Below are 25565 nucleotides of genomic sequence, written 5' to 3' on the forward strand. Positions count from 1 at the left end.
CATTACTTTCCCTTAACATAGTTGTCAATACCAGAATTATTTTTCAAATTTTTGACATGTCAGTAATATCTCTGATGCTTTTCTGAAAACTTTCATATAATTTTATACACAATATGTTATATTTCAAGGTAATTTTATGAAAAGGAATTACTTTATTTTTGATGTTACAATTGATAAATACTAACTCTGAATGTACAGTTAAAATTATTTTTTTAGAAACATTTGAAATTAAGAACTATCAGCACACTTAAAATTTCCCTTATTAATTATGCAATCTAGTACTGTTTACTATGCTTATTTCTGGATTCATTTATGAAATAATAATCAAAACTAATAGAAATTTATTTGTCAAGTAAACATGTAAACCCTTTGGAATATTGTTACTTCTGCTGAGTGAGATAGTAGTAAGCATGCCTCTGATTTGATCAGGCGTATTTTTGTATTTTGGGTGAACAATATAATTTTGGCTTTGTTAATGTGAAAATTTGAAAGAATGTATGCTATACTGTGGTTCACCAATAAGTCGAAATCAGACCAAGGTGCTGGGGCAGGGGTGTATGGGGTTCAGCCAAGACTGGAGGGCATCATCTCTCTAGGAAAACTGGCCTCAGTACTCCAGGCTGAAATTACTGCAGTCAGGTCATGTGTGGAGGAGAATATGAGTAGGTGCTATAAGGACTGTAGCATCTACATCTATTCAGATAGCCAGGCAGCCCTGAAATCACTGGCAGCTCCCGCAACAATATCCAAGATTGTTGCAGAATGCCACAGGGCTCTGGTGGAGCTAAGGGGAAGCAATAGGGTAAACCTAGTGTGGGTCCTTGGCCACTCAGGAAGGGATCTGTGGCAATGAACAAGCTGGCAGTGTGTCCAGGATGGGGGCAACAACTCCATTCATTGGACCAGAACCTGTCGTGACAATCACCAAGGCTATGATCAAACTAGAACTACAGAAATGGCTTAGGAAACAGCATGTAGAATATTGGACCAAGGTCTATAAACAAAAACATGGTAAGGTAATTATGCCTAAGCCATGTTTTAAAAGAAGCTCTGTAATCCTGGGATTGAACAGGAAAGATATTGAACTCATGACTGGACTGATGACTGGCCATGGGAATTTCAAAAAACACCTACATACAATGGGTATAATGGAAGAAGACCCTAAATGTAGGACCCGTGATGAGGATGAAAAAACTGCATCACACCTAATCTTCGACTGCATGGCATTGGAGAGCAAGAGATACAGAATTTTCGGGACAACTAGACCTCAAGAAATTGTATCTAACAAAAAACTGGTATAGGGACTCCTTGCACTATTTAAGGGCATTGGTTGGCTTTACTAGATATACACAGAGCGATATCGCACAATAAACTTGGTTTCGGTGCATGTGGTGGTGGGTTAGACCAAAACTGTTTTAGCTTCCCTGTCAAAATCAAATCAAATTAAATCAATGATATACTAAAATGTGACAAAATATATTAACATAACAACGAAAATTTTGCAACAACAATCTTCAAATTTATTTAGAACATTTCAATCATGAGGACCTAAAACATGAGGATTCCAGCATCATGAATCAGACCGCTAGACAAGAAGTACTGCCAAGTAAACTACAAAGTTTATTGTAATCTTTGCTCCTCTCACATTTTTCATAAAAGACTTAGCTTATTGTGGGCAATAACTGGAACTAGGAAGGAGGGGGGAGATTACAGGGCTAACAGATGTACATGGAAAAAAAAATGTGGTAATGTGAGCACAAAAACAAAACGAAAGAATATTGTAAATATATTTCCTGGGTCTAAATAGTGTTGCTAGATCAGTCACAAGTGAAATAGAGACTTTATGGACAATAATTAGCCTGGAAATGATTGATAAAATAGTAAGATACATGAACTTTTATATTCAGTCTAAGACAGAAAGTGTACAGTATCTAAGAGAAAGGGGTGCTGAGGAAACTACTAAGTGTGAAATAATGGCATTGTTGGTATTTCTGTATTAGTTCAGAACTAAGAAAGCTAACCACACTAATATTATTGAGCTTAGACAGCAGATGGCACAGGCATGGAGACTATGTGAGCTACAGACAATTTCTGTTCCTTTTACATTGTATCCATTTTGATGACGAGCAAGAAAAGAGGTAACTGATAAACCTATTGCAGTATGACAAACATTAGATGAGTTTGTGGTGAGCTGCAAGAACAATTACAACGTAGGCAATTTTGTGACAATATCATACAATGAAGGCTTTCAGAACCGGGTTGTATGGCCATGGTCCATGGAACTCTTCTATCCCTGATGTTTTGTCCAAAGCTACGTTGGACATCTTCGGAGGTGCTCCTGGTTGTGCTGAGTCTTGCTGAATGACAAGTTGGACATCGAAGAATGCCCTAAATACCATGGAAAGTGGGCGTGGAGTGGATTTCACGTGATAACAGAGATGAACCTTGTCAAGGATAAAATATAACTACTGATCATAGTACGCCAAAGATAAAAATTTCTCATCGTTTCTGTAGCACCACTGTCCATATATCACTGAGTTTCATAGCTTCTTCTTTTCTGTTAAAACTATCACCATGTTTATATATTTCGATGGCTTCTCTATATAGCCGTGGATAATAGTTCGTCATAGTATATAAAACTTCAGTTCCGAAAATTTCATTACATGATCACCTTACTGAGGAGCATGTTTTGCCATGGCTGACTTGTCTGTTTTCCCTAGTCAGCAAAGACTAGACAAAAAGTTACAAGATTTCCTGGATCACTGTTCTTTTGTTTCGTATATTACAAACTAACTGGTGAAATATGGGATAAAGATTTTAGTTTTAAGAGATGCTAAAACATTCTCCACAAGTAATATTGAAGTGTATTGTGGGAAGTAATCTACAGAACCAATTCCCCTGTGCTCTTGTAGGAAGGCTTGTTACTCACATTGAAGCTCTGGAATAAATGTTACAGTGGATAACTGGTACACCAGCTATTCCTCAGGCACCTTCTTGTTGAAAAAAGTGGCTATCATCCATCAGAACATAAATGAAAAAAAAGGCAGCTATGCATGATCCTAGAACTGTTGATGAAGTTACAGGTAAACCAGAGATAGATTTAGACTACAGCATAACAAAGGGAGGAGTCAACACAGTCCACCAACAGCTGAGAGGTGTGTATTCCATCGCACGGATGACAAGATGATGGCCATTGGGCATAATTTAGGTGCTAATGGGCATAGCAGGAATCAATACCCAAATCGTTTTTCATGAAAATGAGGCAAATCAAAAATAGAAGAGAAGAATTTTCTTGAAACACTTATGATTTTCCCTTTTAAAGCCTCAGCTAGTGGAAAGAGCAAAGATTCCTTCACTTCCTGCCAACATAGCAACTTTCCTTGATAAGTACAAAGAATCTTGCCACAAAGAAAAGAGGACAGTGTGTGACATGTTGCCAAACAAAAAACACTTCTACCACATTAGGTGTGCTCATTCCATAGCTTTGTTTGCAAAGGACATATGAAAACCATGCCTACATGTGAGAAGTTTCAAGCAGTTCTTGAAAATTCACAACACAATTAACTGTGCAGTTCCTTAAAATTTGTGATAACTGATACAGCCTCATTATAGAAAGCCTATGTCATGTTATACCGCAATGAAAGAATGTTGTTGTACAGTGCATACTTATAAATAGTATTGTGCCAGATTAATATAAGTCAGCTGCAGAAACAGTGTGAGATAATGAAGGTTTATTTTATTATTGCTTAAGTAAACCATGAGTTAGCTCATATAATGTAAGTTTAATCAAATGAGTCATTGCAGACACTTTCTGCAGCAGGTAATTAACACATACTGCACTGGAAGGGTTTGTGATGTAGTCTGTCAAGCCCAACCATTGTGCAGGAACTCCAGTTAGACAGGTGGTGCTCTGCATATATCAGTGTAAGGAATAACTATTTTTTCATCCCCACTTTAATGGGAGGTAGGTAGTTTTTACCCCCACTGTACTTTTATCCAGACAGTAAGTGTTATGTGTAGCAAGGCTGGTTGAAATCAACCCAGCGGTTTAGGAGGAGAAGTGGAACATACATATATACATACATTTTCATAATATACAGAGAAGAGATATACTATATTCACTAGAACCAAGAGTGAATGATAAAAATGGATGACCAAAACAGAAATGCCCAGCTCCAAAAAGGCGCAAGGCAATGGTGATATTTCCCCTTTCAACACACCAGACAATTTGTGCATTTTGTTAAAAGTAATATTAAATTTGGACATGGGTTATAAAGTGACATGAGCAGGTCTGGAATTTAGAGGCAGAAAGTGCCAATTCCCATTAGTAGGCACAAACATGCATTATCTGTTGCAACAGGTGGTCCAATAGCAGAAAATACTGGGATGAGGATCTATCACTCTTATGCAAAGAACTGCTGGAGCTAGTAATCAAGATCTATTTGCAGTTTGATGCTTACAATTACATATTTTTATAACAAATATTAACAGCCACAGATATGAACCAAGAGATATACCTCCTTATTACTTTCCTGTATTAATTCCATTTGTAGTGCCATTAAAAGCAAAAGTTTTACAAAGCTATTGCCAATATTTGTCAAGCCAAAACAGGTGAAGATGACACTGTTGAAAATCTAATACTGAAACTTATCATGGCAATGAATCAGCACTGAGGTCTGGTCCAGGACACATTAAGTGTCACTCAAGATAACATGTAGTAATATTTTGATTTTGTGTGTCACTATATCAATCAGCTCTTGAGACAAAAAGTAGAGACTTTGAAAATATGCCATATCACAAGTGATTTTTGCATGACATATGTAGTGATGACAAAAGGCAAAAGAAAGACAGTTTTGTGCAAGACTTACTGTTCAGTAGGAAAGTACATTTGGCTACCTTGAATAAATATCAGTTAATGGCATCCCTTTCTGTTATTCAAGATGGCTGCACCATAAACACTATTCAAAATGTCAACCGCATATTTTTAGCCAGCAGATGCTATATTTGCCAGAACATAGTGAAAGAGTGAGTGATACATATGTTACTGAGTCCAGACTGATGCCATCTCAGGATTTAGTACAAATAAGTTCTTTATCTATACTGCAGCTTCTCATGAGAAGTGTGTCCCACAGCAATTCTATAATGGCACCAGTGCAGCCTATGGGTGACGCAGAAGGACAGACTTATGATATCAGCCATGAAGGTAGATCACACACGACTGTAGTCTGCCTCCACAACTATGCATATTTTGCATTGAAGAAACAATGATGGCAATAAAAGGAAGGTTCAGCAGTGGGCCTAAAGCCAGGGTTAAACGATGTCAATGATAAGATTCACTGATGACATTGTTAGCCTCAGTGAAAGTGAGGAAGAATTACAGGACTGTTGAACTGAATGAACAGTCTAATGAGCACAGAATATGGATTCACAATAAACAAAAAGAAAGAAGGAGTAATGGAAGGTGGCAGAAGTGAGGTTACAAAAAACTCTACACTGAAATTGGGGACCACGTAGCAGATAGAGTAAAGGAATTTTGCCATCAAGGAAGCAAAATAACATATGATGGACATAGCAATGAGAATGTTAAAAGTAGACAACTACAGGCAGAGAATGCATTAGTGACTAGACATGACAAAAAAGGAAAATCAGTTCCACAGGGTCACAGACTTGAGCAGTTACACCATTCTTGAAGAGGTATCAACAATGTAGGAAAAGATATATTACTACTTACCATAAGAAAGACATGCACAACTAAAAGACACTTAAATAAAGTTTTTGGCCACAGCCTTCATCAGCAAAAAATAAACACACACCATTCATACATGCAAGCAAGCACACCTCATGCAGACATAACCACTTGAAATGGTTCTTGGGGGTGGTGTGACAATTTGGGGGTCATCTCATCTCCCCCCTTCTCATCTCTCACCCTAGTTATTTGCAGCCCTCTGCCAACACATCCACCTGTCTTGTCTTTCCCCGCTCCTCTCTTTTTTCTCCTTGTTTGCCCACCTTGCTGCCCCACAACCTCCTGACTCTGCACCTGTTGGCAGTCTACTTCCTTATATTTCACCAGATGGCATTTGTCTCTCTCCCCGCCTGTACAATACTACCCCTTCCCCTTCCCTGCCCCCTCCACATTGCTGCTTGCATCCCATGTAATAGTTGCATTCCAGCCCAAGATGTTGAAGTTGGCAGTCGTGTATGTGTGGGGTGTGCTTGCTTGTGTGTGTGTGTGTGTGTGTGTGTGTGTGTGTGTGTGTGTGTGTGTGTGTGTGTGTGTGAACGATGTATGTGTCTCTCTTTTACTGACAAAGGCTGTGGCCGAAAGTTTTGACTGCACTCTGTCTGCAACTTGATGTGTCTTCTTTACGGAAAGCAGCATTCTTTCTTTTCTTACATTATTGATATTCCTATGTGGAGTTGCCATTGTTTGCTTCTTCAAAGGGTGCCATGCAATAAGATTATCATTACAGATTATTTCTGATGGCAATCACTGAAACATAATTTTCATGAGGTTGCTTCTAGAATGCTGTGGCAACTTAATCAGAATAGAATTTTCTTTCTTAATTATGTGTCTTATCATTAAAAGATTGAATAAATGGAGCATGTTCACACATAATAGTATGTTACTGAATTCATAGTATGTATTTTATTGTACAATGTACTCTACTCTGGCTGTTGGCCAAAATTTTTAAAATGAGCTGCAAATATGATGCATAGAAGGTGCTTGGGACAACCCATACTGATTTTTGATTATGGAACCATTCTCTTTCTGTAACTGCAGTTATGTACAACACAGAAAACTTCTTATTGTACATACCATAGATTAAATTTTGTTTTCATAAATGGAATGTGGTTATATGCCTCTGTGCAAGTTACTATTAATATTTCTACAGTCCCTGTGGAGGTGGTATCAGGCGAGCTAATCATATTGCAAATATTCTTCTAACCATGTAGCAGCACACATTATTTCAATATTCTGAGCCACTATTTCACATAAGTCATATGACCCTGTGGCCACTCTTGCTGTCGTGTCCCTCTGTACAGATAAACCTGATATGTGCTTCACACATTTCAGTCAAGGGCAAATAAGTATTTTATAAGAAATCATTCTCAAGTACAAATTACAGTTTCTGTGCATGAATGAACCAAAGCCAATAATATGGAGGAATGAATAATATGAAGGATGTCGTGTAATGTACTGGTAAGTACTTGTAGGCCAAACTCACTTATTCACAGGTTGCTATAGTTTTGCAATACGTCAAGTATTTAAATTGACATTATTCCACATTTATAGTTATTACACATTTTTCGTACCATGTCCGTACTTTGTCAATATCTGATTGGATATTGTTGTATTGTGTAATGGATCATACAAGTTCATGGATAATCACATCATCTACAAAAAGGCTGAGACTATCGCCACTAGTGTACTACTTCTAATAACCCTACACACCTAAAATTGCTTTTTTATTTGTGGATGACTCACTGCCCAATATAATACATGTTCTGTCTGTTAGAAGATCCTCAGTCCAGCTGTGGCCCTTGTTAGAAACCAGATGTGAATGAATATTCTTGGGAAGCTATTGATATAGTACTGAACAAAAGGTCTAGAAATATTAGATTCTCCAATTACCTTGAAGCTTTTGGAGATATATTATTGTTGTGTAACATGTAGGCCCTACACTTATGAATAGCATGAAATTGGTTTTTAACAATCCACACTGGCTTCCATAATACCTTCTTTAGATAAATCATTGTGCATTGATTTTTAAACTATTAAAATATCACTATATAACTCTTGTTTCAGAGGCTAGAGAGAGACAATATTTATACTGTTTTGTGTTTTTATACACAACACATCAATTAGCTGTAAATGTGCGGTTTCTGATTCTTACTATTGTTCATGTGCAGGAAAATTAGCAGACGACACACCCAGTTTTGTTATTTCTCTCCCATTACAATTCCCCCCACACTTCCCCACCTGTCCCCTGCCCTCTAACATCCAGCAATTCACTGTTCAGATTCCACAAATCCTTAGCCCTCACCAACATAGTCCTGCAAAACCATACCAACCAAGCCCAAACCTACTTGCAGTACCTACTCTCAATGTGCAATATTCTCCTGCTATGCAATCCCAAATTCCTGGAACCCATAACACACAATGAAACTCTTTGCCCTGTAGGAACTCGAGCAACATGCACAATGCCACCTCAAATAGCTTTCCATTCTGCTCCCTTCCTACTCCCACCTTGGAGTAGCACTGTCCATCACCTCTACAACAACCTACAAACCTTCCCCACATCTCTTCAAAGCTGACCAACACTGCCTCACAGACCTACTACATTTGCCCCACCCCCCAAAAATCCTTCCCACCACCACACAGAATTTAGAACTTAAACAGACCCACAATGCAGTCATGACCCTTTCCTCCAGAAGCCTTATCCCCACAGAAACATCACTCTTTTCGAAAGGCTTCACATTTTGCCCCATTCCCAAATTCAATTATGTAGGACCTTCTCTCCTCGTCCCAGTCCCTACAGTGGAAACACTGCCTTATCACAGTCTGTGCATCTCATCCTGCTGGAGGTTCGAGTCCTCCCTCGGGCATGGATGTGTGTGTTGTCTATAGCCAAAGTTAGTTTAAGTTAGATTAATTAGTGTGTAGGTTTAGGGACAAATGACCTGAGCAGTTTGGTCCCATAAGACCTTACTGCAAACGCCCATGTTTTCTGAATTGCGTAGCTGGGAACTTTCCCTGCAATACATGCTACGTTCGCATAATCCTCCTGGTCTCACCCCTTGGTAGTCACTCTCCTCACCCATCCAGCCCCTCCCTGTTCCCACTGCAGCACTCCAGCACTACACAGCCATCATTCCACCACCACACTCAGTCTTTTTATTTCTCTCCCTTTCCAATTCTTCCCTCCCCCCTTCCCATCTGTCCCCTGCCTAACTTGCAACAATTCACTGTCCATCACCCCAACCATACTATCCCTGTCCTTCTCCGTCCCAGCCGCCTCCTTACCTGCACCCAGTTGCCACACCAACCACGTACCGGTGCTACTGCTCACATTGTGGTTTCAGTTGCCTGAGATTGCAGTTGTAGTTTTTATTGTGAGAGTCTTTTTGTTGCGGCTATCTGCGACTCAGCATTTCTGCTATATGGTGAGTAGCAACTTTCCTTCTCATGGCACTGTTACATTCCATTCGGGATTTTTTATTGTTTGATTTTTGTCTGACAGCTTTCCTTTGATCCTAACCCAGGGCTGATTTCCTTTGCTGCTATTTTCTTTTGCATCACTATACTCAAGGTCCATCCTTCTTTCTCTTCTTTCATGTGTTTCTCTTATCGCTTTAAACATCACACCGCATGCTCTACTTAAGAACCACTCTGTATCAACCATCTCGGCTGCACACGGCAGCCAGCTACAGGATCACGCTGATTGCTGGTGCAGCATCTTATGTCCCACTTCATTCCTGCAGATGTAATTAAGCCTATACTTTCAAACTGATCACTCTTCTTGCATCATTTCCCATATTGTTATGTGTTAACTCTCACACCTTTCTGGTGCCACACGATCTTATGTCTCATCCTACAGACCCCTTCCCACACCCCACACTTTGTCTGTTCTATCCCACTTCCCACTCACTAATTCCACCTCATCCAGCCACATCTGCCATCCCCCTTCTTCACACTTATCCACCCTCAGACCTGCTACCCACAGTAATATATATAGGTGATCCTTGTGACTTCTCGCCAAGTTTAATGACTTTTCACTTTCGCTATCATCAACTCACTCAGATTTAATCTTGGCCCCCCTTTTGCATCCATTTCATCCTTTTCGTGAATTTTCATCATACATGGGTATATTTTTGCGAAATTATTCGCACTTAATTCTACATTATTTACATAATTTTTCACATTTTTTCCACCACTTTGGATCCTTGCACCTTCCATCTGCGACAATACAGAGAAGTTTCCTTATCCCTAGCCAGATCCCTGTCCCAGATATTGTTCCTTCGTTGTTGCTTGGCTGATGGAATCCCCCCCCCCCCCCCCTCAATGGTCTTCCCATAAAATTACCCATGTCTGGCTGTCACCCCCCCTTCCACAATGACCTCTACCTATTCAGATTCGGCCAATCCTTAGCACTCACCAACATAGTCCTGCATATAAACCAAACCCAAACCTCCTTCTAGTACCTCCTCTCAATTTGCAAAATTCTCCTGCTATGACCAAATTCTGGAACCCATAACACACATTGAAACTCTTGCCCTACAGGAACTTGAGCAAGATGCACAACGCAACCTCAAAAAGCTCTCCACCCTGCTCACTTCCTACTCCCACCTTGGAGTAGCACTGTCCATTAACTCTACAACAACCTACAAACCTTCCCCACATTCCCTCATAGCTGACAAACTCTGCGTTGCAGACCTACTACATTTACCCCACCCTCCAAAACTCTCTCCCACCACCACACAGAATCCAGAACCTAATCAGACCCACAATGCAGTCATGAGCCTTTCCTCCAGAAGCCTTATCCCCACAGAAATATCAGTCTTTTTAGAAAGGCTTCACGTTTTGCCCCACTCCCAAATTTAATTATGCAGGACATTCTCTCCTCGACCCAGTCCCTACAGTGGAAACACTTTTATCAACGGCTTCCCAAGAACATTCATTCATGTCTGATTTCTAACAAGGGCCACTGCTGGACTGAGTATCTTGTTAGAAATCAGACGTGAATGAATATTCTTGGGAGGCTATTGATATAGTACTGAACAAAAGGTCTAGAAATATTAGATTCTCCAATTACCTTGAAGCATTTGGAGATATATTATTGTTGTGTAACATGTAGGCCCTACACTTATGATTAGCATGAAATTGGTTTTTAACAATCCTCACTGGCTTCCATAATACCTTTTTTAGGTAAATCATTATGCATTGATTTTTAAACTTTTAAAATATCACTATATAACTGTTGTTTCAGAGGCAAGAGAGAGAGAGATTTTTATACTGTTTTGTGTTTTTATACACAACACGTCAATTAGCTGTAAATTTGCGGTTTCTGATTCTTACTATTGTTCACGTACAGGAAAATTAGCAGATGACATTAAGGTTATAGCAATGGTGATAAAAAAAAAGAGAGATAAAGCTGAACACCTAGTGCTTTAGAAATGTTTTTATTTTTACTGTCTACTTTCAGTATAACTGTAAATAATTTGTATTTGAAGGAGAATTCAATAAATAAAACTGACTATAAGAATAAGACACAGAAAGATCACAGCATTACAGAGACCACCTTGTGGCTTAGGTGGAACAGTCTTCTAAAGCGGAGGCTGCTGATAGAACTCCTGATCACCATCTAGAATTTTTTACTGTGGGAAGACTGAAAAAGGATCCCTACTCATTCTTTTGAGACCAAGTGACAAATTGCTTGAATAAATACACTCCTGGAAATGGAAAAAAGAACACATTGACACCGGTGTGTCAGACCCACCATACTTGCTCCGGACACTGCGAGAGGGCTGTACAAGCAATGATCACACGCACGGCACAGCGGACACACCAGGAACCGCGGCGTTGGCCGTCGAATGGCGCTAGCTGCGCAGCATTTGTGCACCGCCGCCGTCAGTGTCAGCCAGTTTGCCGTGGCATACGGAGCTCCATCGCAGTCTTTAACACTGGTAGCATGCCGCGACAGCGTGGACGTGAACCGTATGTGCAGTTGACAGACTTTGAGCGAGGGCGTATAGTGGGCATGCGGGAGGCCGGGTGGACGTACCGCCGAATTGCTCAACACGTGGGGCGTGAGGTCTCCACAGTACATCGATGTTGTCGCCAGTGGTCGGCGGAAGGTGCACGTGCCCGTTGACCTGGGACCGGACCGCAGCGACGCACGGATGCACGCCAAGACCGTAGGATCCTACGCAGTGCCGTAGGGGACCGCACCGCCACTTCCCAGCAAATTAGGGACACTGTTGCTCCTGGGGTATCGGTGAGGACCATTCGCAACCGTCTCCATGAAGCTGGGCTACGGTCCCGCACACAGTTAGGCCGTCTTCCGCTCACGCCCCAACATCGTGCAGCCCGCCTCCAGTGGTGTCGCGACAGGCGTGAATGGAGGGATGAATGGAGACGTGTCGTCTTCAGCGATGAGAGTCGCTTCTGCCTTGGTGCCAATGATGGTCGTATGAGTGTTTGGCGCCGTGCAGGTGAGCGCCACAATCAGGACTGCATACGACCGAGGCACACAGGGCCAACACCCGGCATCATGGTGTGGGGAGCGATCTCCTACACTGGCCGTACACCACTGGTGATCGTCGAGGGGACACTGAATAGTGCACGGTACATCCAAACCGTCATCGAACCCATAGTTCTACCATTCCTAGACCGGCAAGGGAACTTGCTGTTCCAACAGGACAATGCACGTCCGCATGTATCCCGTGCCACCCAACGTGCTCTAGAAGGTGTAAGTCAACTACCCTGGCCAGCAAGATCTCCGGATCTGTCCCCCATTGAGCATGTTTGGGACTGGATGAAGCGTCGTCTCACGCGGTCTGCACGTCCAGCACGAACGCTGGTCCAACTGAGGCGCCAGGTGGAAATGGCATGGCAAGCCGTTCCACAGGACTACATCCAGCATCTCTACGATCGTCTCCATGGGAGAATAGCAGCCTGCATTGCTGCGAAAGGTGGATATACACTGTACTAGTGCCGACATTGTGCATGCTCTGTTGCCTGTGTCTATGTGCCTGTGGTTCTGTCAGTGTGATCATGTGATGTATCTGACCCCAGGAATGTGTCAATAAAGTTTCCCCTTCCTGGGACAATGAATTCACGGTGTTCTTATTTCAATTTCCAGGAGTGTATGATGTAGTGTTTAACACACTAGCCACCTAAGTGAAGCCAAATAAAAAGTTGTACCAGGCCAAAAGTCAGAGAACATACATAATTACAGACAAAATAAGACAAAGAACTCAGAAAAAGAAAAACTCAATAATGTTTCATAAAATAGCAGTAAGACAATAACAGTAACATATGTATTAGTCCATAATTGTCTACGGGTACATAACCAGCAGCAGCAAACACAAACAACATAAATTTGTAAAATATGAAAATTCCAACAGGTAAATATTATGAACATCTTTATTTTTAGACTTAGGTCATACATAAGAAAGTCAATCTCTAGCTGGTAACCAAAAATTAGGGAGAGGGAAGCAGAAGAAGAGAGGGAGATCGAAGGAATGAAAGAGTTTAAGAAGGGTAGAGAGAGGAAGAGTGAGAAGGGTGGAGTGATGGGGTTAAGGAGAGAGAAGTGGCATAGAGAAAGATAGAGGATGAGAGGGAGAGGGTTACGGATGAAGAAGAAGCAGAGCGCAATGAAGGTGGAGGGGGGATATCAATGAGTATGGAGGGAAAAGGGAAGATAAATGAAGTGGAGGGCAAGAGAGAGAAAGAGAAACAGGGAGAAGAGAGTAAAAAGTAATGATGTAACGAAAGAGGATGATGAGGAGGAAGAGAGGAAGATGAAGGAGGAGAGGATGAGAAAGAGAGGTAGGCAGGGTGAGCAAGTGAGTTAGGGATGAGAGGCAGAATGATAGAGGGGGAGCTGAAGTAGAGATGGAGAGAAAGGAGAGAGAGAAAGGGAGAGGAAAGAAAGGTGAGGGAAGAGCAAGTGAGAGAGAAACATTGAGGGAGACAATGAGAAAAACAGAGACAGAGGGCAGAAGAGAGAGAAAGTGAACAGAAGAGAAGAGTAAGGGAGAGGGTGGGAGGGAAGCGGAGAAGTGAAAGGAGAAGGTGAAAGAGAGAGGGCTTGAGTGTGTGTGTGTGTGTGTGGGGGGGGGGGGGGGGATGGAATAGATGAGAAGTGTGAAGAGAATTAAGGCAAGAAGACTGGGGTGAGTGACAGACCTAGGTTGTAATAAATTTTAGATATTTTTGTTGTTGCATTGATGAAGATGTAATATCATAAGATTATCACAATGTTAAAAATGGCCGCAGTTTAGTAAGGAGCTCATTTTTTTTCGCACCTAAAGCAAACCAATTAGGTGTTCTTGAGTTAGTTCACAGGCAAACTTTCCATTCATGCAAGTCTTGGAATAAGATGCATTTGCTAGTCGCTATGCAAGTTGACTGTATTATGTGATCAGGGTTAACATTCATCTAGAAAACCCTGGATATGTCCTACATTTTAACCTGAATGGGAAGTGGGATAGAACAGACAAAGTGTGGGGTGTGGGAAGGGGTCTGTAGGATGAGACATAAGATCGTGTGGCACCAGAAAGGTGTGAGAGTTAACACATAACAATATGGGAAATGATGCAAGAAGAGTGATCAGTTTGAAAGTATAGGCTTAATTACATCTGCAGGAATGAAGTGGGACATAAGATGCTGCACCAGCAATCAGCGTGATCCTGTAGCTGGCTGCCGTGTGCAGCCGAGATGGTTGATACAGAGTGGTTCTTAAGTAGAGCATGCGGTGTGATGTTTAAAGCGATAAGAGAAACACATGAAAGAAGAGAAAGAAGGATGGACCTTGAGTATAGTGATGCAAAAGAAAATAGCAGCAAAGGAAATCAGCCCTGGGTAAGGATCAAAGGAAAGCTGTCAGACAAAAATCAAACAATAAAAAATCCCGAATGGAATGTAACAGTGCCATGAGAAGGAAAGTTGCTACTCACCATATAGCAGAAATGCTGAGTCGCAGATAGCCGCAACAAAAAGACTCTCACAATAAAAACTACATCTGCAATCTCAGGCAACTGAAACCACAATGTGAGCAGTAGCACCGGTACGTGGTTGGTGTGGCAACTGGGTGCAGGTAAGGAGGCGGCTGGGACGGAGGAGGACAGGGATAGTATGGTTGGGGTGATGGACAGTGAATTGTTGCAAGTTAGGCAGGGGACAGATGGGAAGGGGGGAGGGAAGAATTGGAAAGGGAGAGAAATAAAAAGACTGAGTGTGGTGGTGGAATGATGGCTGTGTAGTGCCGGAGTGCTGCAGTGGGAACAGGGAGGGGCTGGATGGGTGAGGAGAGTGACTACCAAGGGGTGAGACCAGGAGGATTATGCGAACGTAGCATGTATTGCAGGGAAAGTTCCCAGCTACGCAATTCAGAAAACATGGGCGTTTGCAGTAAGGTCTTATGGGACCAAACTGCTCAGGTCATTTGTCCCTAAACCTACACACTAATTAATCTAACTTAAACTAACTTTGGCTATAGACAACACACACATCCATGCCCGAGGGAGGACTCAAACCTCCAGCAGGGTGAGCTGCACAGACCGTGATAAGGCGCCTTAGACAAGGTAGCTACTCCACACGGTGTGCAACTCAGAAAAGTTTGTGTTGGTGGAAAGGAGCCATATAATACAGGCTGTGAAGCAGTCACTGAAATGAAGGATATCATGTTTGGAGGTGTCTTCAGCAATAGGGTGGTCCACTTGTTTCTTGGCCACAGTTTGTCTGTGGCCATTCAGCCAGACAGACAGCTTGTTGGTTGTCATGCCGACATAGAATGAAGCTCAGTGGTTGCCACTTAGCTTGTAGGTCACATGACTGCTTTCACAGGTAGCCCTGCCTTTGATGGGATAGGTGGTGTTACTGGCCGGACTGGAACAGATGGTGCAAGTGTTCCATGAATCTGAACCAGGTGAGGGGTTTAGGATTCTGACTTTTTAGGAAGGATTCCTCTAGGTGGACCATGAATAGGTTGGTGTAGGATGATGCCATGTGGGCACCCATAGTCGTATCCTGGATTTGTTTGCAGGTAAAGCTTTCAAAGGAGAAGTAATTGTGGGTGAGGATATAGATGATCATCGTGACTAGGAAGGAGGTTGTTGGTTTGGAATCTGTCGGGTGTTGTTAAACTTAGTGTTCAATAACGGAAGGCCATGGGCATTAGGAATGCTCATGTACAGGGATGTGCCATCAATAGTAATGAGCAGGGCACTGAATGGTAAAGGGACAAGAACTGTGGAGAGTTGGTGGAGGAAATGGTTGGTATCTTTTATATAGGAGGGTAGGTTCTGGATAATAGATTGAAGGTGTTGGTCTACAAGAGCAGAGATTTTCCCAGTGGGGGCACAGTAACCAGTCACAAGGGGCATCCTGGGTGTTTAGGTGTATGGACTTTAGGAAGAATGTAGAAGGTAGGAGTCCGGGGAATGGTAGGGATGAGTAGAGAGATGGACTCCAGGGAGAGGTTCTGGGATGGGCATAAGGATTTGAGTAGAGACTGGATATGCTGCTGGATTACTAGAATGGTTTCACTGTGGCAAGGTTTGTAGGTGGAAGTACCTGACAGCTGGTGGAGTCCTTCTGCCAGGTAATCCTTGTGGTTCAAACCAACAGGGGCGAAGCCTTTTTCCGCAGGTAGGATTATAAGTTCGGGATCAGTTTTTAGATGGTGGACTGCAATTCTTTCTGTGAACATAAGGTTAGTTTGCATGTTGAGGGATTTGGGGAATGATGGTGATGCAAGGTTCGAGATTAAGAAATTCTATTAAGTTAACAGGGTGTGGTTTGGGGGCAGTGGTGGTGGATCATGGTTGGATGGAGAAGTGAACCACGTAAGGTAACGTTCAATATTGTTCTTTGATTGAATCTGATTGGTGGGGTTGTTGGTGAAAAAGTGTTTCCACTTTAGGGACTGGCAGAAGGTCCTGCATAATTGAATTTGGGAGTGGGGCAAAACGTGAAGCCTTTCGAAAAGACTGATGTTTCTGTGGGGATAAGGCTTCTTGAGGAAAGGCCCATGACTGCATTGTGGGTCTGTTTAAGTTCTAAATTCTGTGTGGTGGTGGGAAGGATTTTTGGAGGGTGGGGCAAATGATGTAGGTCTGTGAGGTAGAGTTGGTCAGCTAAGAAGAGATGTGGGGAAGGTTTGTAGGGTGTTGTAGAGGTGACGGACAGTGGAACTCCAAGGTGGGAGTAGGAAGTGAGCAGGATGGAAAGCTTTCTGAGGTGGCATTGTGCATGTTGCTCAAGCTCCTGCAGGGCAATGAGTTTCATTGTGTGTTATGGGTTCCAGGAATTTGGGATTGCATAGCAGGAGAATATTGCACATTGAGAGTATTATTAGATGAATCAACAGATGTAAGCATCAGGAAATTTCTCGGGATCGTCGTAAGATATTTCAGTTTAAATTTAAAAAAAACAAAGGCAGTGTCGCGTGTTTAGCTTTGCAGCCCCTGGAGAGTTCTGATGCCGTTGGAATGGTATTGGCACTTTTACAGTGTTTAAAAGCTGAGTGCCTCAAACTACAAAATTTAATTACAATAGGAACCGATAATGCAGCTGTTATGACTGGTTCCAGCCACAGTGTGTATACAATTCTGAAAACGCAACACAATCTTCCACATCTCATTTTGATAACTTGTGTATGTCACTCATTACAGTTGGCAGTAACGCACGCATCAGAAATCACTCTGCCACGAAACAGAGTTTCTGGTCCGTGAAACCTACACCTGGTTCTTACACTCATCAAAGTGCCAAATTGGGTATAAAAATATTTTTCAGCTAAGTAATTGCGGTGATGCACCGTTAAAAATACTGAAAGCGTGTGACACACGATGGCTATCTATCAAACTGGCTATAGCAAGAAAACTTTAGTTCACTACAAAAACCAAAACATTACTGTCACACATTCCACGAACAAATGAAGAGCGACTGACATACTAATACTTCAGGCGTTCACCAATTACCGTTTATGGTCACTTGTAATTCTCCCTTGCCAAGCACTCAGAAATAACTGCCCCTGATAATCTCTGTCCATAAAACAAAAATCACTTTTAGCAAATGGATGACTGTAGATCTCTGTGATTGGTTTCACAGTGAGCTCTGTCTGTAAGTTGGTGCGGGAGTGGAGACCCTCATGTCTTAACACTTTGTAACATTGCGATCTCTTGTAGGACAATTCATCTAAAGAAGTGAGATGAAAGAGGGAAATGGCCGAGTTTTGCCCAAAAGCCCAGTAAGTTGTTGAAATGGTTAAGATCATTATCACAAACTGACCCTTTGAGAACTGCTTTGATAACACACCTTTGTAAAATTATATATGTACCGTAAAATTATATATGTACCACAACATCAAACACCTAAGCTTGGACCACAGTTTGAAGAAACATCCTCTGAAGATTAACAGATGATTTTACAGTGCAGGCATCCACAGCTTACTTGACACATGTTAAAAATTTCTTTACAATTCATTTTCATTAAAATCTTGCAAAAGGCTTCTGGAAACTGCACTAGCTTTTGGTAATGCTTTATTCCAGTGTTATGTAACCTTGTAATAACAGTTTATCAACAGCTGACACAGTTTCCAAAGTTGTTTTAGAATATTTTAATAAATTCTTTTAAATAATTTTTTTGCCTGAAGAAACTAATGACATAACAGTTTCCAATTCTAACAAAGATTTCCATCAATTCACAATGAAAGTAAAAACTGTTATAAACTGCTACTAACCCTTTTGCTTCTACAGATATGCTCTCTATATTCTGTAACACTTGTGGCTGTGTTATAGCTGTCATAAGACTGTGATGTGAGATGGCATTCCAACTGCTATGAGTTACATATAATCCAGCTTTAACAAAATTACTGGGTGAATAAATCTGATTTTTTGCACATCTTAGTCTGGTAGCTTCACTCAAAGGACTGAATTTATTTTCGTTATTTGTCATAGTTACTGTGTTAGTCAATATACACTCCTGGAAATTGAAATAAGAACACCGTGAATTCATTGTCCCAGGAAGGGGAAACTTTATTGACACATTCCTGGGGTCAGATACATCACATGATCACACAGAACCACAGGCACATAGACACAGGCAACAGAGCGTGCACAATGTCGGCACTAGTACAGTGTATATCTACCTTTCGCAGCAATGCAGGCTGCTATTCTCCCATGGAGACGATCGTGGAGATGCTGGATGTAGTCCTGTGGAACAGCTTGCCATGCCATTTCCACCTGGCGCCTCAGTTGGACCAGCGTTCGTGCTGGATGTGCAGACCGCGTGAGACGACGCTTCATCCAGTCCCAAACATGCTCAATGGGGGACAGATCCGGAGATCTTGCTGGCCAGGGTAGTTGACTTACACCTTCTAGAGCACGCTGGGTGGCACGGGATACATGCGGACGTGCATTGTCCTGTTGGAACAGCAACTTCCCTTGCCGGTCTAGGAATGGTAGAACGATAGGTTCGATGACGGTTTGGATGTACCGTGCACTATTCAGTGTCCCCTCGACGATCACCAGTGGTGTACGGCCAGTGTAGGAGATCGCTCCCCATACCATGATGCCGGGTGTTGGCCCTGTGTGCCTCGGTCGTATGCAGTCCTGATTGTGGCGCTCACCTGCACGGCGCCAAACACTCATACGACCATCATTGGCACCAAGGCAGAAGCGACTCTCATCGCTGAAGACGACACGTCTCCATTCGTCCCTCCATTCACGCCTGTCGCGACACCACTGGAGGCGGGCTGCACGATGTTGGGGCGTGAGCGGAAGACGGCCTAACTGTGTGCGGGACTGTAGCCCAGCTTCATGGAGACTGTTGCGAATGGTCCTCGCCGATACCCCAGGAGCAACAGTGTCCCTAATTTGCTGGGAAGTGGCGGTGCGGTCCCCTACGGCACTGCGTAGGATCCTACGGTCTTGGCGTGCATCCGTGCGTCGCTGCAGTCCGGTCCCAGGTCAACGGGCACGTGCACCTTCCGCCGACCACTGGCGACAACATCGATGTACTGTGGAGACCTCACGCCCCACGTGGTGAGCAATTCGGCGGTACGTCCACCCGGCCTCCCGCATGCCCACTATACGCCCTCGCTCAAAGTCTGTCAACTGCGCATACGGTTCACGTCCACGCTGTCGCGGCATGCTACCAGTGTTAAAGACTGCGATGGAGCTCCGTATGCCACGGCAAACTGGCTGACACTGACGGCGGCGGTGCACAAATGCTGCGCAGCTAGCGCCATTCGACGGCCAACACCGCGGTTCCTGGTGTGTCCGCTGTGCCGTGCGTGTGATCATTGCTTGTACAGCCCTCTCGCAGTGTCCGGAGCAAGTATGGTGGGTCTGACACACCGGTGTCAATGTGTTCTTTTTTCCATTTCCAGGAGTGTAAATAAACATGGCATGAAATTTTAAATAGTTTGCACAGGTAAAGAAACGTGCATGTGGTTGAGTTTAGCTAATACATTGCAGTGTATGCACATATACTGTATAATAAACAATCAAAACTTTTTTAAATCGTCAAGATATGGAAATCTCCATCAGTGAGAGATCAGAAGAACAGGATGCGTTAAAAAGTCAAAGTGCTTCAGGAAAACCCAGGTTCACATTGTAAACACATCTTCAGCACCTGGGAAGCAGCCAAGCATGACAAGTTAACCCTACACTGCATGATGTTGCTGTTTGGCAACGCTAATTTTCATTACGTTTTTCGGGTGTACTTCTTGTTGCCTGATAGCAACACCATGTGTATTGTATACATTGGAGCTATTCTAAGGATTTAGTTGATCGTTTCCTCCACAGAAGGCAGCACAGTCTTGAATTGAGGAGAAATGCAACAAAGAGCGCTCCAGTGAATTTTACTCACTGTTGAGAATTAAATTGCGTAATGTAGTGAGTCTACCACCTGTTTTACTCACAAATGAGCCTGTATGATCATTCCATTTCATGTCCCTACAGGTATTTGTACGAGTTGCCGATTCCAACAGTGACTAACTGGTATTATAGTCATAGGATACTACTTTTTTTCGTTTTGTGAAGTGCACAGTTTTACATTTCTGAACTGCACCAGTTTGAAATGTTATAGAGATCCAACTAAATATTTATGCAGCTTCTTTATGATATTACTTCATTATAGATAACTGTATCACCTGCACAAAAGTCTGGGTTACTATTCACATTATTACACAAGAACAGCAAGGGTTCCAATCTGCTTACCTCTAGAGCACACCTGATGTTACTTCATCCGACAATAAGTCTCCATCGAAGATAACATGTTGCATCCTCCCTACCAAAAAGTCCTCAATCCAGTCACAGGTTTCACTCTATTCCCCTTATGACCATACTTTTGACAGTAAGTGTAGATATGGTACTACGTCAAATGCTCTTCAGAAATCAAGCATTCATCTACTTGACTGCCTTGGCTCTGAAAGCTTTCAGTATGTTATGTGATAAAAGACGAAGCAGGATTTCACATAATTGCTGTCTTAGAAATCTGTTTTTGGAATCCACACTGGTTGGCACAGAGGTTGTCATTTTGTTCAAGATACCTCACGATGTTTGAGCTCAGAATATATTCTAAGATTCTGCAACAAACTAAAGTTAAGGGACAGTAGTTTTGTGGATCATTTCTACAAATGTATGCAACATTGTACTTTTTTCCTATTGTCCGAGGCTGTTAAGCTCTTGTCTACTTTACACAATCTAGGTTCACCTACTAAATACAGCTTATGGAAAAATGCTTTTTCCTTTCTACAAACAGAACAAAGGTCACAAATGAGCATATTTTACAGAATCGAAGGCATCTTCATCAACCGCACACAGGTACATGAGACAGCACTTTCAAACCACCTGCCTGTGTGCTGCTGAGACAGCTCGCTCATCCACTGCTCACCATTCTCCAAGGGGTGTTGCCAAGCACAGATGCTGAGTTGACAGTACTTCACTACTAGTGACCATTGCATCATTTCAAGCAGCCACGATTCTTGGCTTCGTCTCCAGATTTAGTACATCTACAGACTTATCAACATCAATACAGAAGACTGTCGTGAGGACAATACATCAAACATGACGCTACAAAGCATTACTGCTATTCACTGACTTATGTTACTGTATTTGCAGTAAAGATTATTTGTTACGATCACCAACTCAACTCTCTCTGTATATAACTCAGCATAACAGAAGAACCTACAGCTATATTAAGTTATGTGTATCTCTACTATTAAGTGTACAAAGTGTAAATGAATTTATTAATGTGTTAAGTTTTTGTACACATCAGACTGACTGTATTTACCATCTCTACTACAGACGCATCGGTCTGTACATTCTCTCCTTGCCCTGTAAGTTATTTCTTCGAAGAGTTGCTTCCACTCTGTTAATGCACCATAAACATACTTTTGCTTTTGTAATTTAAATATGCCAGTCCATTGAATTATCAGTTTCAGAAAATACTCTGAACACACTCTCTGCATAATTTTTGACTCTACTGTTAGTCATTAAATTCTGCATAGAATATAAGAACACACAACTTTCATATTTTATGATGCAAGCAAGTAATAAAATATAAGGTGTTCTTTTTCTGAGGAATGAACTTGAGATTCACAGTATTCAAGACGAAGTGTATGCCTGTGTGTGTGTTTCTTTGCTGTGCTCTAATATCTCTTAAGTGCAGTTATTTCCTTTCTCCACTAGATAATTTTAGTTAATTTCACACTTTAACAAGATTTAATAGTAAACAAGCTTGTAAAACTGTAGCAGAGATGATAATATTTAATAAATGTGAAATTAACAGTAACTGATTTTGGCTATGTGATTAAGGTGACAATTTTATTGTTGTGTACACAATACTGAAAGAACTAATTTGCTGATATTACAGTATGGATTGAACACAAATTATTAACTACCTTCATGTGAGTAGATTTCCAAACTTCAATGTCTACAAACTGCAGTATGTTAATGCACTCAAAAGAATCAGCACAAGCACTCAAACCAGCTTTACAGCTGCGAGATAAAACAAAACCAGGAAATATATAGTGTTCATTTTGTACTCTTAAAGCTAAAAGTAACTTTCGACTGCCTGAACAACAAAGATATCCACTGGTTCGGCCAACCACTTAAGAATTGTCCTTTTAAACATACCTAAGCCACTAAGTTACAGTTTGAGCAAATCTGAATTGTCTTTGTGCTCAAAGCCTACACATAAGTTCACCCCATCAGAAGATTACCACCATCATGAAAGGTCCGTGACTAGGGAGCGTCTCAAAGCTGCCACTGTTATCCTAATCCTCTTGGTAAAGAGTGCCTATAATTTGCATATGTGACAGTATATATAACACAGTTGGGAACATCTGTAACTGAAAATGAAGTTACACATGTTTCGCAAGAGGAAATGAATTTATGATTTCCTCCCTACTACCATCGTAAGTCCTACCTGTTTAATTGGAGCAAAGTGAAGATGGGCTCATACCTGTAGGTTGTAAACCCTCCTTTTTTGTGTATTTTATGTTTCTAACAGTAATATTTTATAGAAATTACATATAGGATGCCCTAATGACAGTGTACATTCACAATTATTCATACATGGTAAACAAACATTTACAACAGAGAGAGAAAGAGAGAGAGAGAGAGAGAGAGAGAGAGAGAGAGAGAGATTGATGGAACTAAGTATGTGGAATTTAAGACTTCAAGAACAGATCCAGGAAACTATTTCTGACAGGAATGAAAAGTAACAAACAGCTTTAATTGTTCATTACCACATTTTCAACTGTCAGGGACAATTTATTATATACACTAAAGTTTATGAAATTTGAAGAACATTTTAAACACTCATTACCATCTTCTCAAGCATATTTTATCAATGTATTTACATGATCCATTTACAAAAGCATTATTAACCATTACAACAACACTACAGGAAAAACTGTCATTTCGTGCCTCAGGGCATACGCACACACACATTACAGAATTTTTCCAGGAAATCTGCCCTCTTCAAGTTGTGTGTCCCATTTTTCAATCCACGCATTAGGACAAATGGATTTGAATACCCTCCTGAAATAATCACACGGCTCATAGTTCTCACCCTTCAGAGCTCTGCAACGATGAAAGTCGAGATAGCTCTGGTAACAGTACCTGAAACACACCTTAGTAGTAATACACCATGTTGTTCAAAAACTATTATAATTACGTAAGGCAAGGCATGTTATAATAATCAGAGATTGATTGCAACTGGTTTTGTTTCAATTCCTACAGTTACAAATAAATTTTACTCTACAAAAACATTAACAAGGTTTTTCTATTTAATACTGTTATTTTAGCAGCTTGACGAAGCCAAAAACTGATTAATTATTATTCCCCTACAAAGTAACTCAGTCCCTAGTATTTCCCACACACTATTATGCACCACAGGCAAAATATATTCATATAAACATAACAAGACTATTTCCTGTTTCCTCACAATAAATAAATTCAATTAAACAACCACCAAAACTTTTACTCACTTTGTTTGATTTTGATTTGGGAATCTTGGATCAAATGGAGCTGTTCGTAGCTCATGCTTTTCTTCTTTACCCTTTGCCGCAGCTTCGGTAACAGGCATTATGGCGACAGGCATTCTATATAAAATCTGCAATCAAATACAATTACTCACTTTATACATAAACGAAATCCAAAGACACCTGCTTTCATTTAAAAAGCAACATTCAATATATTTTATGTTAATTTCAAGATCCAATGAGTAATCACACAAGGAAAAGTGGAAATTTGTCAGATTTCATAAATATTTCTTACAACAGTTGAATTTCAAGACACTGGTAACCAAAATATATATGATCGTTACACACATCACTGGAAGAACAGCAATATCAGTGCATTTTTTTGTTTTAAGTTACAAATTAAAACAGTCTTGATCACATAATTGTAATAAATGTTTTTACATGATCGGGATTGTTTTAATTTGTAACTTGACAAATATATAATAAATGTAAACATTGTTTGACCACACATGCCATTACATCTCCAAGGCTAACCAACAGTCCCACAGGAGTTATACAGTTTGTAAGCTTTCCAACCATCATCCTTTAAGAAGGTTGGAACTGCTGGAGTTGGGTTGGACGATATAGGTCTCTAAAGGGCGCATCACATGAATGGGAAGTCTGTGAAGCACCAGAGAATTACGTGCCAAAGTTACAGATTGGCCAGAATGTTCCTGAATGTTCTAGAACACTGTAAGGTGGGGATACCTTCCAGCTTAGAAGGGTATGTGCAGTAGTGACAATTATTTTGACACACATTTTCACTGCTAGGTGTGTGTCATGTGCTTCCTACCCCACTAGCCCGTCTAGGCTCACAGTGCAGCAGCACACATCCATATAAACATGTGCATCAGGATTCAGCACAATGGCAGTAAGTACAACACTGACAATATTGTGTGTCCGAACAAAAGTATTTTGACACTGTGGTTTATTGTTGGAAATAAAATACCTATGCCAGTATAACGTCAAATACCTTTGGTTTACATTAGCTTTTGTTTTGTTTTCATGCAGTACACGACACGCAGAATGACAGAGTATACAGCGGACCTCAGAAACACTGTAATCAATGCCCTGTAGCGGACAAGTATCAGGCAGATGTCACTCAGGATTTTGGTTTGTCCTGAAAAATTTTGAGTGTTAGGAATAAGAAGAAACAATTCACAGGAACCAAAGTTAATAAAGAACCATAGGCCCAGCAAAGTCACACTCCAATTGAAGAATCTCATAAGGATAATGTCAAAGGGCAACCCAAAGAAGACTGTTGTTGACATAAACAGAGAGCTGCATGAATTCCACAAC

At 41.4% G+C, this 25565-nt stretch overlaps 1 protein-coding gene across 1 annotated transcript in view; it reads right to left on the reverse strand.

Moving 5' to 3' along the window:
- Positions 1-23455: 23455 nt before the first annotated feature.
- Positions 23456-25565, reverse strand: part of LOC126175581 (cytochrome c oxidase subunit 6B1) — a 13444-nt gene continuing 11334 nt past the window's right edge. Inside the window, exons 2-3 of the mRNA XM_049922441.1 lie at positions 24234-24358; positions 23456-23865 (exon numbers count right to left, since the gene is read on the reverse strand). Coding sequence (XP_049778398.1) covers positions 23694-23865; positions 24234-24358 — 297 coding nt within the window. The 3' untranslated portion in view covers positions 23456-23693. The remainder of the gene's footprint in view (positions 23866-24233; positions 24359-25565) is intronic.

Source organism: Schistocerca cancellata, chromosome 3, assembly GCF_023864275.1.
Source record: "Schistocerca cancellata isolate TAMUIC-IGC-003103 chromosome 3, iqSchCanc2.1, whole genome shotgun sequence".
Classification (NCBI taxonomy): Eukaryota; Metazoa; Arthropoda; class Insecta; order Orthoptera; family Acrididae; genus Schistocerca; species Schistocerca cancellata.